Raw genomic sequence first — 17,703 nt, 5'->3', positions numbered from 1 at the left:
CAGCTCGGCGCCATCTTGGAACAATCGCATATCACATCTAATCTTGTATACTATTGTCAATAATCCCTTACCTTTAGTTGTCTTCATCAGGAAGCACTTCCAGGAATTCCCAGGTCCACAACAAATGTATTTTCGGTCGAAAAAGTCCATCCTTTATGTTCCATTAGCTTGCTGTTGTTAGCGCGTCTGAAGGCTGTATCCAAATGCTCCGTCGGGCGCGGGACAGCGGTTTCGAAAAATAACTTTTTTCCCCCATTTAGGTTCGTTCAAACATGTCAAACGTTGTATAACATAAATCTTCAGGGCCTGTTTCAACAAGAGAGCCAATAAGATTCGAGGGGGACGATTGTATTGTGTTTCAAAACGTTTCGAAAGGAGGGGGTAGACAGGGCCGCCGACGTCACAATGGTGATGGCCCTCCTCCTGTGACCAATTTCCACAGCGTCTCATTCATTCAGTTTCGACAGTAGAAGGCTCAAAACACTTTGTAAAGACTGGGGACATCTAGTGGAAGCAATAGAAAGTGCTCAATGAACGATAGCTCACGGTGTGATTAATAGGCAAAGATGTGAAGTTGAGTCCACAATTCAGAATTCCACTTCCTGTTTCAATCGGTCTCGGGGTTTTGACTGCCATATGAGTTCTGTTATACTCACAGACACCATTCAAACAGTTTTAGAAACTTTAGGGTGTTTTCTATCCACAGGTATTAATTATATGCATATCCTAGCTTCTGAGTTTGATTAGTAGGCCGTTGAAAATGGGCACGAATTCTTTTCAAATGCGCTGTGGCGCCCCCTATCCTAGGGTAACGTCAAGAGGTTTTAACAGTCTGATGGCCTTGAGATAGAAGCTGTTTTTCAGTCTCTCGGTCCCAGCTTTGATGCACCTGTACGGACCTCACCTTCTGGATGATAGCGGGGTGAACAGGCAGTGGCTCGGGTGGTTGTTGTCCTTGATGATCTTTTTGGCCTTCCTGTGACATCGGGTGGTGTAGGTGTCCTGGAGGGCAGGTAGTTTGCCCCCGGTGATGCATTGTGCAGACCGCACTACCCTCTGGAGAGCCTTACGGTTGTGGGCGGAGCAGTTGCCGTACCAGGCGGTGATACAGCCCGACAGGATGCTCTTGATTGTGCATCTGTAAAAGTTTGTGTTTTTGGTGACAAGCTACATTTCTTCAGCCTCCTGAGGTTGAAGAGGCGCTGTTGCGCCTTCTTCACCATGCTGTCTGTGTGGGTGGACATTTCAGTTTGTCCGTGATGAGTACGCCGAGGAACTTCAAACTTTCCACCTTCTCCACTACTGTCCCGTCGATGTGGATAGGGGGGTGCTCCCTCTGCTGTTTCCTGAAGTCCACGATTATCTCCTTTGTTTTGTTGACATTGAGTGTGAGGTTATTTTCCTGACACCACACTCTGAGGGCCCTCACCTCCTCCCTGTAGGCCATCTCGTTGTTGTTGGTAATCAAGCCTACCACTGTAGTGTCGTCTGCTAACTTGATGATTGAGTTGGAGGCATGCATGGCCACGCAGTCATGGGTGAACAGGGAGTACAGGAGAGGGCTGAGAACGCATTCAGGGTCTCGAGCTTAATGACGAGTTTGGATGGTAGTATGGTGTTAAATGCTGAGCTGTAGTCGATGAACAGCATTCTTACATAGGTATTCCTCTTGTCCAGATGGGTTAGGGCAGTGTGCTGTGTGATTGTGATTGCGTCGTCTGTGGACCTATTGGGGTGGGTCTAGGGTGTCAGGTAGGGTGGAGGTGATATGATCCTTGACTAGTCTCTCAAAGCACTTCATGATGACGGAAGTGAGTGCTACGGGGCGATAGTCGTTTAGCTCAGTTACCTTAGCTTTCTTGGGAACAGGAACAATGGTGGCCATCTTGAAGCATGTGGGAACAGCAGACTGGTCTGCGCATGCTCTGAGGACGCGGCTAGGGATGCCGTCTGGGCCGGCAGCCTTGCGAGGGTTAACACGTTTAAATGTTTTACTCACGTTGGCTGCGGTGAAGGAGACCCCGCAGGTTTTGGTAGCGGGCTGTGTCGGTGGCACTGTATTGTCCCCAAAGTGAGCAAAGAAGTTGTTTGTCTGGAAGCAAGACATCGGGGTCCGCGACGGGGCTGGTTTTCTTTTTGTAGTCCGTGATAGACTGTAGACCCTGCCACATACCTACATACCACATCTACGTCTACAGTGGTGGTGTGGTATGTAATCTGACTCAAAGGTCTGAGCAAAGACAAACAGAGGCTCTTTGGGTTGAGAGACTGGACTCCTTGCACTATCTTGCAATTCTTCTTTGAAAAACATCTCTGCAGCTCAGCTGTGAGACTGTCAAGCACCTGATAAAAGATAGCTCTTTGGAAGCTCTCACCATCACTTTGGTCACTATTTTTCTGTCCTACAGCGCTCATCATCAATGAGTCGTGAAATCTTAAACTTGTTTTAGCTTGTCTTTTACACAGTGTTTGTACACTTATTTTGCAGTGCTCTGCAATCTCTTCAACCTCTTTCCATAGTGCCTGTAATGCGTCTGTAAGGGCACCTACTAGATCCACAGCCCTACTAGATCCATAGCAAGCTAGGTCAAGAGAGCTTGATTGGAGCATGTCAGAAAGACATTTGGCTTCACCAAGCACTTTACAAAAGGTAACCTAAAGCCCTATTAAATGTAAATCTATCTGAGAAAGAAAACCCCTTGCCTCCACTGATCGATCCCCATTATTTTCAAGTGTGATACCCTGTAGCACTCTCAGAACTGCTGGAAGCCTGTCCCTCAGATTACGGCATGCCATGTATCTGCATGCCCACCTTACATCCGTAAGTCTCTGTAGTTCCCTGGGCTGCTACTGTGCATACAGCCCTTTCTGAACTGCAAGCCACTTGAGATGAACGTATGAGCCAGATACAAAGTTATAAAGCTTCTGCAGGAGAGCAAAAAAAGTTAATTGCCTCAGGCACTGATTTTACAGCATCGACTAGAACCAAATTCAAACAATGTGCATTACAGTGCATATAAAATGCAAATCTTGCACTGTTTTTAATCCGTGCAGAAACACCAGAATGCTTTCTGCTCATGACGGATGCACCGTCATAGCTCTGCCCCACAAGATTATAGTAGTCCAGACCATGTTTTTTAAGGCAATCAATTAGCATTTTTGTGAGACCTGCTGCATCTAAGCTTTCAGCTGACAAAGTGTAAAAAGCTTTTGTGGATGGCCACACTGTAATAGTACCTCACAACTAAAGACATTTGTTATTTTTTCTTTAAATCTTTGGTTTCATCTGCAATTACACAAAAAAACTTCACTTTCTTTTACTTCTCTTATTATTTCACTTTGTACCTTCTCAGCGAAGCCCTCAAGAACTTTGTTCTGGATTTGGTGGCTTGTGTACTTACTTACCATTGCCACATGCATTCATCCTTTTCTCTATGAGAGGGTCATGCTTTGCTATTTTGTCTAAGATTGTCAAAAAATTACCCTTGTTCTGAGAGCCAGACTCTCGATGACCTCTGTGCCCGATAATTTGAGTGGCAGTTAATAGGAGCACATCTGCAATTGTTTTAATGTCAGTACAATTTTCCCCCACTTTCTTTTTCCGGTCCTCATTTATGGCGTCTAACATTGATGAGTTGCTGTCAATAGCCCTTTTATGCTGATTCCAAGCATACATAGCACTGATATGATGCTCTGCCTTCGAATGGAGCTTAAACTCAGAATCTTTAAACAGCGCCTTTTTCCAGTTACAAAAACCTGACTGATGTGAAAGCAGATTCAGGTGTATTGGGCAGAGAAATGCCTACAGGCAAAACAATAAGTCGAATCTTGACTTAAAGAATATTCAAGCTATGAATTGTCCTTATACCAGGAGGGTTGCTAGTTTGAATCTTAGGTGTGCCCTTAACCCCCCACAAAAGCTTGCCGGGCCTTCCCAAAACCTGTATATGTTTATGCATGTCTTTCAGAGGGGATGGGTTAAAAGCAGAAGTCAAATTTTGGTTGGGGCAATTGACCAATAAAGTGATCTTAATTCCTTAATGACAATGAACATGCTATACAGCATGAACAGATCTGGGACCAGGCTAGGATGATCCAACAATTGATGAGAAAACACAATTTCGCCAATGCCTTCTGAAGGTTATTAGGAAAATGCCAGAAAGCCATGCAGCCACCAATAAACATCCCGTTACCTGATTAGTCTAAGAGGTTTCTACAAAGCCGAGCGCAGTAGCTACAATAATGGAGTTTCTTTGGAATTGATTAAGTAATTACAGTGAGGGAAAAAAGTATTTGATCCGCTGCTGATTTTGTACATTTGCCCACTGACAAAGAAATGATCAGTCTATAATTTTAATGGTAGGTTTATTTGAACAGTGAGAGACAGAATAACAACAAAATAATCCAGAAAAACGCATGTCAAAAATTTTATAAATTTATTTGCATTTTAATGAGGGAAATAAGTATTTGACCCCCTCTCAATCAGAAAGATTTCTGGCTCCCAGGTGTCTTCTATACAGGCAATGAGCTGAGATTAGGAGCACACTCTTAAAGGGAGTGCTCCTAATCTCAATGTATTACCTGTATAAAAGACACCTGTCCACAGAAGCAATCAATCAATCAGATTCCAAACTCTCCAACATGGCCAAGACCAAAGAGCTCTCCAAGGATGTCAGGGACAAGATTGTAGACCTACACAAGGCTGGAATGGGCTACAAGACCATCGCCAAGCAGCTTGGTGAGAAGGTGACAACAGTTGGTGCGATTATTCGCAAATGGAAGAAACACAAAAGAACTGTCAATCTCCCTCGGCCTGGGGCTCCATGCAAGATCTCACCACGCGGAGTTGCAATGATCATGAGAACGGTGAGGAATCAGCCCAAAACTACACGGGAGGATCTTGTCAATGATCTCAAGGCAGCTGGGACCATAGTCACCAAGAAAACAATTGGTAACACACTACGCCGTGAAGGACTGAAATCCTGCAGCGCCGCAAGGTCCCCCTGCTCAAGAATACATATACATGCCCGTCTGAAGTTTGCCAATGAACATCTGAATGATTCAGAGGACAACTGGGTGAAAGTGTTGTGGTCAGATAAGACCAAAATGGAGCTCTTTGGCATCAACTCAACTCGCCGTGTTTGGAGGAGGAGGAATGCTGCCTATGACCTCAAGAACACCATCTCCACCGTCAAACATGGAGGTGGAAACATTATGCTTTGGGGGTGCTTTTCTGCTAAGGGGACAGGACAACTTCACCGCATCAAAGGGCCGATGGACGGGGCCATGTACCGTCAAATCTTGGGTGAGAACCTCCTTCCCTCAGCCAGGGCATTGAAAATGAGTCGTGGATGTGTATTCCAGCATGACAATGACCCAAAACACACGGCCAAGGCAACAAAGTAGTGGCTCAAGAAGAAGCACATTAAGGTCCTGGAGTGGCCTAGCCAGTCTCCAGACCTTAATCCCATAGAAAATCTGTGGAGGGAGCTGAAGGTTCGAGTTGGTAAACGTCAGCCTCGAAACCTTAATGACTTGGAGAAGATCTGCAAAGAGGAGTGGGACAAAATCCCTCCTGAGATGTGTGCAAACCTGGTGGCCAACTACAAGAAACGTCTGACCTCTGATTGCCAACAAGGGTTTTGCCACCAAGTACTAAGTCATGTTGTCACAGTATCCACAGAAGGTGGCGCCCCTCCTCGGTCGGGCGGTGCTCGGCGGCCGTCGTCGCCGGCCTACTAGCTGCCACCGATCCATGTTTCTGTGTCTTTTGGTTTTGTCTGTCTGATCCGCACATGTTCCTTGTCTGTCATTAGTGGGGGGGTATTTAGTGTGTCTTCAGTTCAGGATATCGTGCGGGATTGTTTTATGTCTATTCAGGACAGACGTTAGTAGGCGCTGCTCCCTATTCTAGTTTAGCCGAGCTGCGCCCCGTGCCTCATTTGTTTTGGGAACGTGTTCCCTCTTTGAGTATTGTGTGAGCCCTGTGCCTTTTGGCTTCTTGTTGTTTTCGGGATGTTATTAAACGCTATTGCATTACCGGACCTCTGTCTCCTGCAATTGACTCTCCCTCTCTACTGCTCCTGGTAAATCGTGACACATGTTTTGCAAAGGGGTCAAATACTTATTTCCCTCATTAAAATGCAAATCATTTTATAACATTTTTGACATGCGTTTTTCTGGATTTTTTTGTTGTTATTCTGTCTCTCACTGTTCAAATAAACCTACCATTAAAATTATAGACTGATCATTTCTTTGTCAGTGGGCAAATGTACAAAATCAGCAGCGGATCAAATACTTTTTTCCCTCACTGTATTTTTTACATTGTTGTTACTTTCTCTGCTTTGTGGAACAAAGTAGCGATCTGAGAGCATCCACTGGACATGTCATGTGTTGCTAACTGGAACAATGTGGCTAATTTGCTGATAATGTAAATGACAATGCTCTAAAGATAATTTGTCAGCATTTTGTCCAAGTTCATTTCAGTGAGCAAAGCTTTGATGAAATATTTTTTGTAAACTTTTCTCCTATTGTTGAATTGAACGTCAAAAGTATTTGAACATTCTCAAACTTGTTACCAGACCATTTCTTTCAGTCAACATCTCACATTGAACCTCTCTCTAAGTGTCTTTCTCTCTTGCTGAGTGGGTCACTCTTTCTCAGTGTGTCTCTCAGTCGCTATATGTCTCTGAGTATCTATTTTTCAGGGTTGTGTCCGCAAGGTTCAGACATTTGGTGTATGTGCTTGGCTGAGGAGCCAATGGTGCGAAGCTACCATCTGTGGGATTATGACTGAACGCCTCTAAGTCAGAATCCCCCCTAAACGTAATGATACCGTTTTCAGGGTTTCTTTCAGTCATTTCTTTCAGACCATTTGTGTGTGTGTCTCAATGAGTCTCCCTCTCTGATGGTCTGTCTCCGTCTCCCCCTCTGAGTCTCAGTGTGTGTCTCACTCTTATGAGTCTCTCATTCATAAACTCCATCTTTCAACCCATCTCGTCTGTAAAGTCAAACACACATTACTTGTTAGTGGGCGCCGAGTCAACCTGACCTGACGAAGATCCACAGTTGGAACAAAACACTGGTCTAGTTTAATAAAAGGTATTATATGTTGGCGGAGCAATCATCAGTGTGGACCGGGACCTACTTCATTACTCCAAGTCAGGCAGTTACTTAAGAGCCCATGATCCCATGGTTACGCTGAACCACTCCAGACAATGCCCGTCTCCTACAGCTTGCTCATTCCGTTCACACATAGGCCAGGCTATGAAACACAATAATTACACTTAATGGTATGAGTAGGCCTAAGTGTTGGAGGCCAGATTGTGATGGCTGAGTCCTAATGAGTGCTGCTAAAGGAAATCATCATTAATGCTGAGCACAAAGAAAGACAATCTTCTCTGGAAAAGTGAGGGGGGCTGTTGCCAAAGAAACCACTTCTCCCCTTATTTTAATAATGTAATCCTCCTCTGCTAATTGTGGGTTATGCTGATAGCTTTGGATTAAACCCAAACTGCTGTGACTGTGAGTAACCATGTGATGAGGATCGTATCTGCACACTGCACTCACACGCAGAGGCACAGACACAAGAGCATGTGCACGTATGCGCATGCACACATGGCATGCACGCAGACAAACACACACGTCAATGTGTAGATATTTTCTTTGTATTTTCTCAGAATACAGCATCCCTCCTTTTTCTCTTACCCGTTTTGGCATTGTTCCATGTAGACTTGCCATCAATCTACAGTATGTCCATATCCCTCCCTCCTCGGCATCCCTTAAACAGACTGCCAAATGATCCTCTAATTACACATCTCCCCATTTGTTATGTGACCGCTGGTCCTCCAGAGACCACCTCAACATAATTTCCTTGAACCCACTGTTAGCCAAGGTTGTAAATGTGTCTCGTCCACAATGAGAAACAGACTCTGGGCCAACAGTACATCTGCCTGCTGCTCGTCATAACCATGCATTCACCAACCTTATTGGCTGTTTCTCCTCTTATATTTGTGACATTCTAAAAGCTGAAATATGCTTGCAGTGTTTCTCCTACTCTTGCCTAGGTGGGTATGACCTTCCTGGTGTACACTCACCTACAGCTTTGGCTTCCATTGGTTTGCAAATCTTAATATCAACAAACCCAGAGAATCGCTGCTGCATCGCATTTAAACACCACCTGTAACTGTCTAGGAAAAACACTGGTTTCCATAGCAAAGCTCTCCTATTATTTGAACAATTAACTCAATCTATGGCTATTCCCACAGTCCCTATCATGAGCTGAAAACATGGAGACAGGAAGAGCCGCAAAAAGGCACCATGAAATATTAATCTATTGTAAACTCATTATGTTGCTGGGAGCACCCGCACAGTCTTGCCTGGCTAAGTGGTGATTGATTGCTTTGGACTGGGGAGAGTGTGCAACAGCCAGAAACGCTACAGGTAGGGGGGGGGTGTGTGTGTGTGTGGAGGGGGGAGAAAATGCTCCTGCGTGTGTCTGAGGTTTCATGTGGGGCACCGTTTCCACAGCAGCAAAGAAGGAATCAAGTGTTTTCATTATCAACCACTCAAGTCAGTTTCTCAGCAGCAATTCCTTTGAGTAGATAAAAGAAGCAGATCAAGTCTGAAATGTACATATCTGGCACACTGAAAAGTTATATTCTGGCACAATACAGAAAAATACTGTATAGGTTAGTGCACAATACATTGATAATGAAGCAGATAAAAAAAACAATATTCATTCAGGCAGTTTTCAATAGACAGCTTCCATGCTTCCATTTTCAGGCAAAAATAAATAAATAAAATACCCAAATCTCACATTTATTCATTTGGATTATAAAAAAGGAACGGGGGAACATCCCTGGAGATACAAATCGACATATCTGACAAAACTTCAAAGAAAGTGTTTTAATTATGTAAACAGCTGAGGATTATCTTTAATTACAACGCTGCTGACAGACCAAGCCTCGTCTATCCAGAGTGACTGACTCACTCAGATATTCTTTAAGTCCTCTTGACAGAGTCAAATACACAGAGATCGGCATCTCACCTTAGTGCTAGGTAAACATGGCATTTCAGAGGAGAGAAGGTGTGCCACTTGAAAAGGAGGAGTTGCAATAAACCAGGGATCATCAACGAGATTCAGCCGCTGGCCTTTTTTTTCTTGAGTGGATGGTCCGGGGGGCCGGAACATAATGACAAATCATTTGCAGACTGCAGATTGACCACAAAAGCCCAAACAGATATAATATTTCAAACCTTGCTTACATTTGTATATGATCACGTGTCTCTCTATTGTGTGTGGGAATACTTGGGAACAGATTTCCAAAATTAAAATCACTTGAAGCTGATTTTCTGGAAGTCCAACAATTAAAAAATTATAATAAATAAAACATATATATATATATAATTATTTTTTATTTACATTTTTTTACATTTTACTACACTGAACAAAAATATAAACTCAACATGTAAAGTGTTGGTCTCATGTTTCATGAGCTGAAATATAGGATCCCAGAAATGTTCCATACCAACAAAATGCTTATTTAGCTCAAATGTTGGCCTCAAATTTGTTTACATCCCTGTTAGTATTTCTCCTATTACACAGATGCACCTTGTGCTGGGGAAAATAAAATGCCACTCTAAAATGTACAGTTGTCACACAGCACAATGCCACAAGTTGAGGGAGCATGCAATTGGCATGCTGACTGCAGGAATGTCCACCAGAGCTGTTGCCAGAGCCTGATCAACTCTATACAAAGGAGATGTGTCGCGCTACATGAGGCAAATGGTGGTCACATCATATACTGACTGGTTTTCTGATCCTCACCTCTACCTTTTTTTTAAGGTATCTGTGACCAACAGATGCATATCTGTATTCCAGTCATGTGAAATCCAATGAATTTATTTCAATTAACTGATTTTCTTACATGAACTGTAACTCAGTAAAATCTTTGAAATTGTTGCATGTTGCATTTATTTTTTTGTTTAGTATTAATTTACAGACTGCAAATTGACCACAAGAACCCCAAACAGATATAATATGACTAAAACAATCATTTCAAACTTTGCTTACATTTGTATAAAATCATGTCTCTCTATTATGCGTGGGAATACTTAGGAACAGATTTCCAAAATTAAAATCACTTGGTGTTTATTTCCTGGTGTTTTTACAGTATTTTATGTCCAACAATGACACTATAAAAAAAAAATGGGCGGGGGCAAATAAAACCACATGCGGGTCAAATTCGGCGGTTGAGGAAACCTGCAATAAAGTATCCTTGTGAAAATGAAACTCATCTCATAGGAATTGAGTGCCCAGAATTTGACAATGGATGGATAATCCCCAAAATACATTGAATGTACGGTACATAACAATTTCCTTTTCGCCTTTCAGACACAGTGGGAATCTTTTGGGGTCAAATGTTTATATTTTTAAAATACTGTAAACTGTCCTTATAAGATAAGGTTTCTGAACAATTTTAAACTAACTGATGTGCTGTCAAGCCATCAGCCAGCCTGTACGAATACGTGTTCATGTACAGTGGTGGCTCGCTCCAGTCTACACATGCATGGCCATTGACAGAAACATTGTATATGATGGATTCCAGTGTGCCTGATGAAACTCTGCGTTTGCACGGTAACAGCGTTGAGGAACGATGGCCCACTTAAAAGTTCACTATAAAATCGACCCCAATCAAATAAACAAACAGTCTAAATGCAGGCCGCCCACTTAAAAGGAGGGGCCACTGTTCCAATGCCTTTTATTGCTGGTGCCTAGCCACTGTGGTCGTGGTCCTAAGTGTTCTCCATCTGCCCTATTTCCTCATGTCCTTTCCTTCATCCACACTGAAAGAAGAGTTCATCAAGTCAGTTAGGCTACTTGTGTATTGCATTCACCTATCCAGTGTTTTCAGATCCTTTGCAGATGAAGGAAAGGAGTCAAGGGTAGTAAGGAAGCCACATCAGACTGTTGGGACACACCCGTAGCTCACCAGTGTTTTCAGATACTGTGCAGATGAAGGAAAATAGACAAGCATTGCCACTTCGGACTGTTGGGACATGCCCATAGCTCACCAGAAATGGCATGAGATCAATGATGAATGCATTAAGTGTGTAGCGTTAGTGGTTCTCCATCAGGATTCTCCTCATCAGCCCCAAAGGGACACAAGGAGCGTAATAAACCAAACGGTTATCTGTGGTGCCAAAAACAAAAATGAGGCCTTCTTTGGTATTTCAAATAGTGCATTTAGTTATAGGGTAGATTTCTAGGAAACGTTTGAGTTTAAATTGAATATCGGATTCTTTAGAACAAACTAAACAACCACGTCTTTCGCATGGGCTGAAGGAAGGAATCTGAACACATGCATCAGAACACAAGTGCACACACACAAAGTTTGAAGTCATTGCAGAGACAAGATGGCCCATCATTGTGAGTGCTCTCTCAGTTGTTTGTTCCAAATGACACTAAAAGAATAACTTCAACAGACGGGCCAGGGAGGGAGACAGAGCCACACATAGTTAGCGGTTGGTATTTATCCTCTTTAGAGAGATAACGCCGTGGATACAAATGCATTTCATTTCAGCCAACGGCAGCAAATCATTAGTGGTTCGACAACACTGCCCACTGTGCCCTTGAAGGCATGTTTGTGGTGGCAGAGAGCAAACAGCAGTAAACTGAGAAAAGTGCTGGAGGACGACCAACTTAGCTGGTTAAAAAGGGAAGCACGGCCACTGACTTCCACTCAGAGCCACTAGCCAAGGAGAGACATAGTTGGGGCCATATAGGGGGATGGTTAATGGGCTACCAGAATGACATGGTAGGTCCTCTGTAGTTCAGTTGATAGAGCATGGCACTTGTAACACCAGGATAGTGGGTTTGATTTCCAGGACCACCCATAAGTAAAAATGTATGCATGCATGACTAAGTGACTTTGGGTAAAATCGTCTGCTAAATCAGGGCTCTAGTTTACAATTCGACCATTTTACTTGCATATGTGGCTAAATATTTAGCTGTGCCATGCACGCTTGGGCACATATAATTTTTTTTGAAATAATCACCCAGATAATTGTTGCAATGATTACTTCTCTGTACCACAGCCGCTGAGTGTCAAAAAGAATACACTGAGCGCAGATTCATGACTGTCATGCTTGCACCATTGCCACAAAGTAAACGGTTTGTTACGTCAAATAGTTTTCATTGTGCTCCTACATTTCTTTTTGTGCTCATACATTTTTCAACTTAGGTGAAAATGTGGTCGCAGTAAAAAAGGTCAGCATAGAGCCCTGTGCTAAATGTTATACATTATCATTAATGTTATTATTATTATGGTTTGTTACTGTAGCTATCAGGGCAACACTTCAGAGTGCTAGGTATTATGAAGCATCAGCTAGCTGGTGCTCATTTGGGCACTGTGTATAGACCAGATTTACACAAAATAAACATTTTATAGTGTGTGGTCCTTGATTAGTTATTTCACTAGAGGCAGATAGATCCCCTGGTGAGCATCATGGTAGTTCAACATGCATGTGAGATGGTCAGCGATCATACTGTGCAGGTTTACCCTGTTATGACAGACTTGAACGCAGCATGATTCCCTATATATCACTATTTGTCCTCCCTAGAGTCCAGGCTTTTTCCCAGGAATAACAGATTCATGTGTCAGTGCAAAACAGTCAACCTGTCAATTGTAGTTTGAGGCCTAATGGCCTCAATTGAGGCCTAACGTCCCCCTATGGAATGTAGATTTTCCATCTGGCCACGACCTAGTTGAGGGACCCTCGAGGTCCAACAATTTTACAGGTAGATAAATCAATCAATCAATAGTGTCAATCAATATTTCAATCCACAGGTCAATATTGGAAAGGTGAGAGGCTGTCAATTGGCACAACTCAATAATGTTCAAGTTATTTTAAGTGAAGGATCGCAATGACTTCAATGTAGGCTGTTGGATTTCACAGAATACATTCAATCCATAGGGGATTTTGAGGGGTAAAGTGAAAAGGACAGGTTGTCAGGGAGGGGTAAAGTGAAAAGGACAGGTTGTCAGGGAGGGGTAAAGTGAAAAGGACAGGTTGTCAGGGAGGGGTAAAGTGAAAAGGACAGGTTGTCAGGGAAATCTTACTGTCGGCAGACCTGGAATTAAAGCTCAATCTGTCTACCATCACACTATTTATTGGAAACAGATCCAATAATAAAATAATACATGCTGACTACTGATGTTGCTTTGGTGGTGTACACTTTCCTCTACTCTTTTCAATGTTCCGATTTAATGGAAATGTAATCTCATCTTTCATAGTAAGAAAAGTATAATATGAATATTACTAGTGAATATATTCACATAACACACCAAGAGTTATCTGTTAGTTCCCAATTTACTTACTTAAATGTTATTTGGTAAGGTAAGAAATTAAGTCAAAACCTACACTAACTTTTATCCGTAGACTTTTAACTATACTGAGGGAAAACAAGACCCTTTTCAACTGCTGTGCATGATGGGATTTAGAGAATACAAGTGTACTACAGTGGAACCATGTTCTCAAAATGGAATCAACAGCTGTGTTCTTAATCACCTAGCAGTATTGAGTGTTTTGTAGAGCACAGCTGCAGGGCATGTTGAATATGAATAAAGCCACCATTTGCAAAGCCAGCTATATTATACCATAACACACAAGGTAGAATGATTTTGCTTAGCCCCATGATGAGACCTTTGAGTAATAATAATAACATAGTAATATGGCCCTAAAATATGCCATTTAGCAGATGCTTTTATCCAAATCACAGTAGTGCTTGCATCGATTTTCGTGTGGGTGGCTACAGCGACACCCACAACCCTAAAGTTGCAACGCCATGCTCTACCAACTGAGCAAGTGTCAGTCAGAAGTAGGGATCATATGGGTCTAGGCTAGGGTTTGCTTTGCAGACGGCATTGATTTGCATTTCATTAATACTTCTAAATACAACCGGACACACCTTTAAAGTGTTAACACCTGTGTAATGAGTATACTACAAGCATTTTTCAGTAAAGAGACTCCTCTCCAGCAGAATGAGAAATATCACCCTGTGAATCACAGGTGCAAGGTAGACTAGAAACCTCTACGGTTTTGAAGCCAAGCCCAAATCATCATAAAATCAAGACACCAGGTAGGGCTTTCACACAGGGGTCCCAGGGAACTTTCTGAATGAGTATTCAGTAAAGGGAGCCAGTGACTCCTGACACTTGGAGATTGGAAATCCAACCCAGCAGTTCCCCAGTCCCAACGAAATATCAGTAATATCCTGAGATTCATAGCTTTAGGAGAGGTTAAAATTTCATGAGCCCTTCCAAGAGCTAACAGTTCAAAAGGCCAGTTCGGCCCTCAAAGCTTAATAAGGACAACATAAGATAGAAACCTTATAATATAAAGGCTTATAATTGAACCCAGCATTAATATCAATCAGTGCCCTATGGAAAAAGACAACTAGAAAACTTTCATTCATTCACTAATAATGTGCTGTTTTCATGATAACACTAGGCTCCATACTCAGTGCTGCAGGCTATACAACTGCAAAGCACATGGTAGATGGGAGAGGAGGTATAATTTGAAAACATATCCCCTCCATGGGTGTGATCTATCATTAAATAATGTAATCTCATCAGCAGCCTGCCTACAACAGCAGGGTATAATCCAGTTTTAGAAAAAAAGTATTTGATTCTGTTTCCAATGCATTTACTATTCCGCACAATTATTCAAACGCTCAAAACGCACGTTGAAGCCAATACTTTAAAAAGACGGGATTGTTTACAAGCGAACACCTCGTTTAAATCTGACCTTTAAAAATCAACAAAGCACGTATTTCTTACCATTACGTTCCCTTGCATTTTGGCAGTCTCTATTAGGTTCTTTTCCTTCATTTTTTTCCGTAGAAAGGATCCCCTTTTCAGGATATTCTCTTCGTTAGACTAGTTTTGGACCGCTTCTTCCACGGTCTACGCCGGTTCTGTGAGACCCTGGGTTTGGCTTCTAGTTCACCAGTGGGTGGGCTTACTACGCATTGGTGAGGCACATGCGTTGATTTTTCTTAAATATCTTGTTGATTGATGGCTGAGTCAGTGCCTGTCTTTTACTACGAAGTAAAATATGTAGCCGTGAGTTGTACACAGAGGCTATCATATATAATCTCCATAATATGGGACACCACCATGTTCACTCCGGCTGCTCCGGGTCCTATTTGTTTGAACAGAACATAAGAATCCGCTCCCAGCCTCGCACAGCTACCCAGAGTTGACAGTCGGCGCGTGTTGTGCGTGCTGCCACCGGAATAAAGATAACATTCAATTTCCCATGGACTGCATGTTAATTTATGTTCGCTGAGGCTTTGACTCATAATATTTTTCATTTCAATACATTTCCTCAGCTTCATTTATAGCCTACAATTGGTATCTGTAAACACATGGAGACATTGCTGCAAAAATGTTCATATGAATCACAGAATCACTCTGGGGAAACACACATTTCCCCAGAGACAAAGGTAAACCTAATGAGAATACACCATTGGTCCCCTGTCACAATAAATTAGTTTATGATATTGACCAAAATGGAGCTCTTTGGCATCAACTCAACTCGCCGTGTTTGGAGGAGGAGGAATGCTGCCTATGACCTCAAGAACACCATCTCCACCGTCAAACATGGAGGTGGAAACATTATGCTTTGGGGGTGTTTTTCTGCTAAGGGGACAGGACAACTTCACCGCATCAAAGGGACGATGGACGGGGCCATGTACCGTCTAACCTTGGGTGAGAACCTCCATCCCTCAGCCAGGGCATTGAAAATGGGTCGTGGATGGGTATTCCAGCATGACAATGACCCAAAACACACGGCCAAGGCAACAAAGGAGTGGCTCAAGAAGAAGCACATTAAGGTCCTGGAGTGGCCTAGCCAGTCTCCAGACTTTAATCCCATAGAAAATCTGTGGAGGGAGCTGAAGGTTCGAGTTGCCAAATGTCAGCCTCGAAACCTTAATGACTTGGAGAAGATCTGCAAAGAGGAGTGGGACAAAATCCCTCCTGAGATACTTTTTTCCCCCACTGTATCAAGAAGCTGATTAAACAGCATGATCATTACACAGGTGCACCTTGTGCTGGGGACAATAAAAGGCCCCTCTAAAACGCGCAGTTTTGTCACACAACACAATGCCACAAGTTTTGAGGGCGCATGCAATTGGCATGCTGACTGCAGGGATGTCCACCAGAGCTGTTTTTTTATTTTATTTATTTATTTATTTATTTATTTCACCTTTATTTAACCAGGTAGGCAAGTTGAGAACAAGTTCTCATTTACAATTGCGACCTGGCCAAGATAAAGCAAAGCAGTTCGACAACATACAACAACACAGAGTTACACATGGAGTAAAACAACATACAGTCAATAATACAGTAGAATTTTATTTTTTATTTTTTTTTTAAATAAAAAAAAAATAAGACTATATACAATGTGAGCAAATGATGTGAGATAAGGGAGGTAAAGGCAAAAAAATGCCATGGTGGCAAAGTAAATAAATTATAGCAAGAAAAACACTGGAATGGTAGATTTGTAGTTTGAAGAAAGTTCAAAGTTCAAATCTAAATAATATGGTGCAAAGGAGCAAAATAAATAAAATAAATAAATAAATACAGTAGGGGAAGAGGTAGTAGTTTGGGCTAAATTATACATGTTGCCAAATAATTGAATGTTAATTTTTCTACGAAAAGCCGTGGTCTGCGTCGAATTAGAGAATTTGGCAGTATGTCCAACCGGCCTCACAACTGCAGACCACGTGATACCACGCCAACCAAGGACCTCCACATCCGGCTTCTTCACCTGCGGGATCGTCTGAGACCAGCCACCCTGAGGAGTATTTCTGTCTGTAATGAAGCTATTTTGTGAGGAAAAACTCAGTCTGGTTGTCTGGGCCTGGTTCCCAAGTGTGCCTGTGCCCTCCCAGGCCCACCCATGGCTGCGCCCCTGCCTAGTTATGTGAACCCCATAGATTAGGGCCTAATGAACTTAATTAATGGTTTTACTGAGTTACAGTTCATATAATGAACTCCTTATATGAACTGTAACTCAGTAAAATCGTTGAAATTTTTGCATGTTGCGTTTATATATATTTTTTTCAGTATACATTGGTGGTTAGGAGAACTAATGACAAAGATTAGGATCATTTTTGTAAAAGTTTAAGAGAACTAAAACGACAAAGGTTAGGAGAATTTATACACAGCAGGTTAGGTGAATTGGGTTAAGGTAAGAATAAGGGTTAGCTAAAATGCTACAGTTGTCCCAGACGCGACTCGAACATGCAACCTTTGGATTGCTAGATGGTCAAGGTATCCCCCCCCCCCCATCCTCCCCTTACCAACCTCCCTACTTTAGTTTCTGTCTAAAGTAACTAGACCATTAGTACATATCATACGTCTTGGAGGTGCTCAGAAATACGTATAGCATGTTTCGTATAGCTATGAGGCCAGGCTGACTGAAATAGCCATATGTCTTCTACATTCAATGTCACTGACCACACACATGTTAATTAGGATCTCTATTGGCTAATAAAGATGGGCTTGGGTAGCCTATTGGACTGAAGTTCAGAGACCCCATCAGTCAGAGGGACTCCCTTGGGCTACCACAAGCTTTTGCCACATTACATAGAAAGATGTAGCAATTGCACCATCCAATATTGCAGCATCC

The 17,703-nt window shown here is 42.5% G+C and overlaps 1 protein-coding gene across 2 annotated transcripts in view; it reads right to left on the bottom strand.

Annotated features, from left to right (window-relative positions):
- Positions 1–17,703, bottom strand: part of dpp6a (dipeptidyl-peptidase 6a) — a 386,275-nt gene that overhangs the window by 310,750 nt on the left and 57,822 nt on the right. Inside the window, exon 1 of one of the 2 annotated variants that reach the window (XM_029694061.1) lies at positions 14,844–15,266. The exons of the other annotated variant lie outside the window; for it this stretch is intronic. Within the exon in view, the coding sequence (XP_029549921.1) occupies positions 14,844–14,894 (51 nt within the window). The 5' untranslated portion in view covers positions 14,895–15,266. Of the gene's footprint in view, positions 1–14,843; positions 15,267–17,703 lie in introns of those variants that run through there. 2 annotated transcript variants of the gene reach the window in all.

The sequence above is a fragment of the Salmo trutta genome, chromosome 2 (genome assembly GCF_901001165.1).
Source record: "Salmo trutta chromosome 2, fSalTru1.1, whole genome shotgun sequence".
NCBI classification, from domain to species: domain Eukaryota; kingdom Metazoa; phylum Chordata; class Actinopteri; order Salmoniformes; family Salmonidae; genus Salmo; species Salmo trutta.
This window is presented reverse-complemented; position numbering and strand designations above follow the sequence as displayed.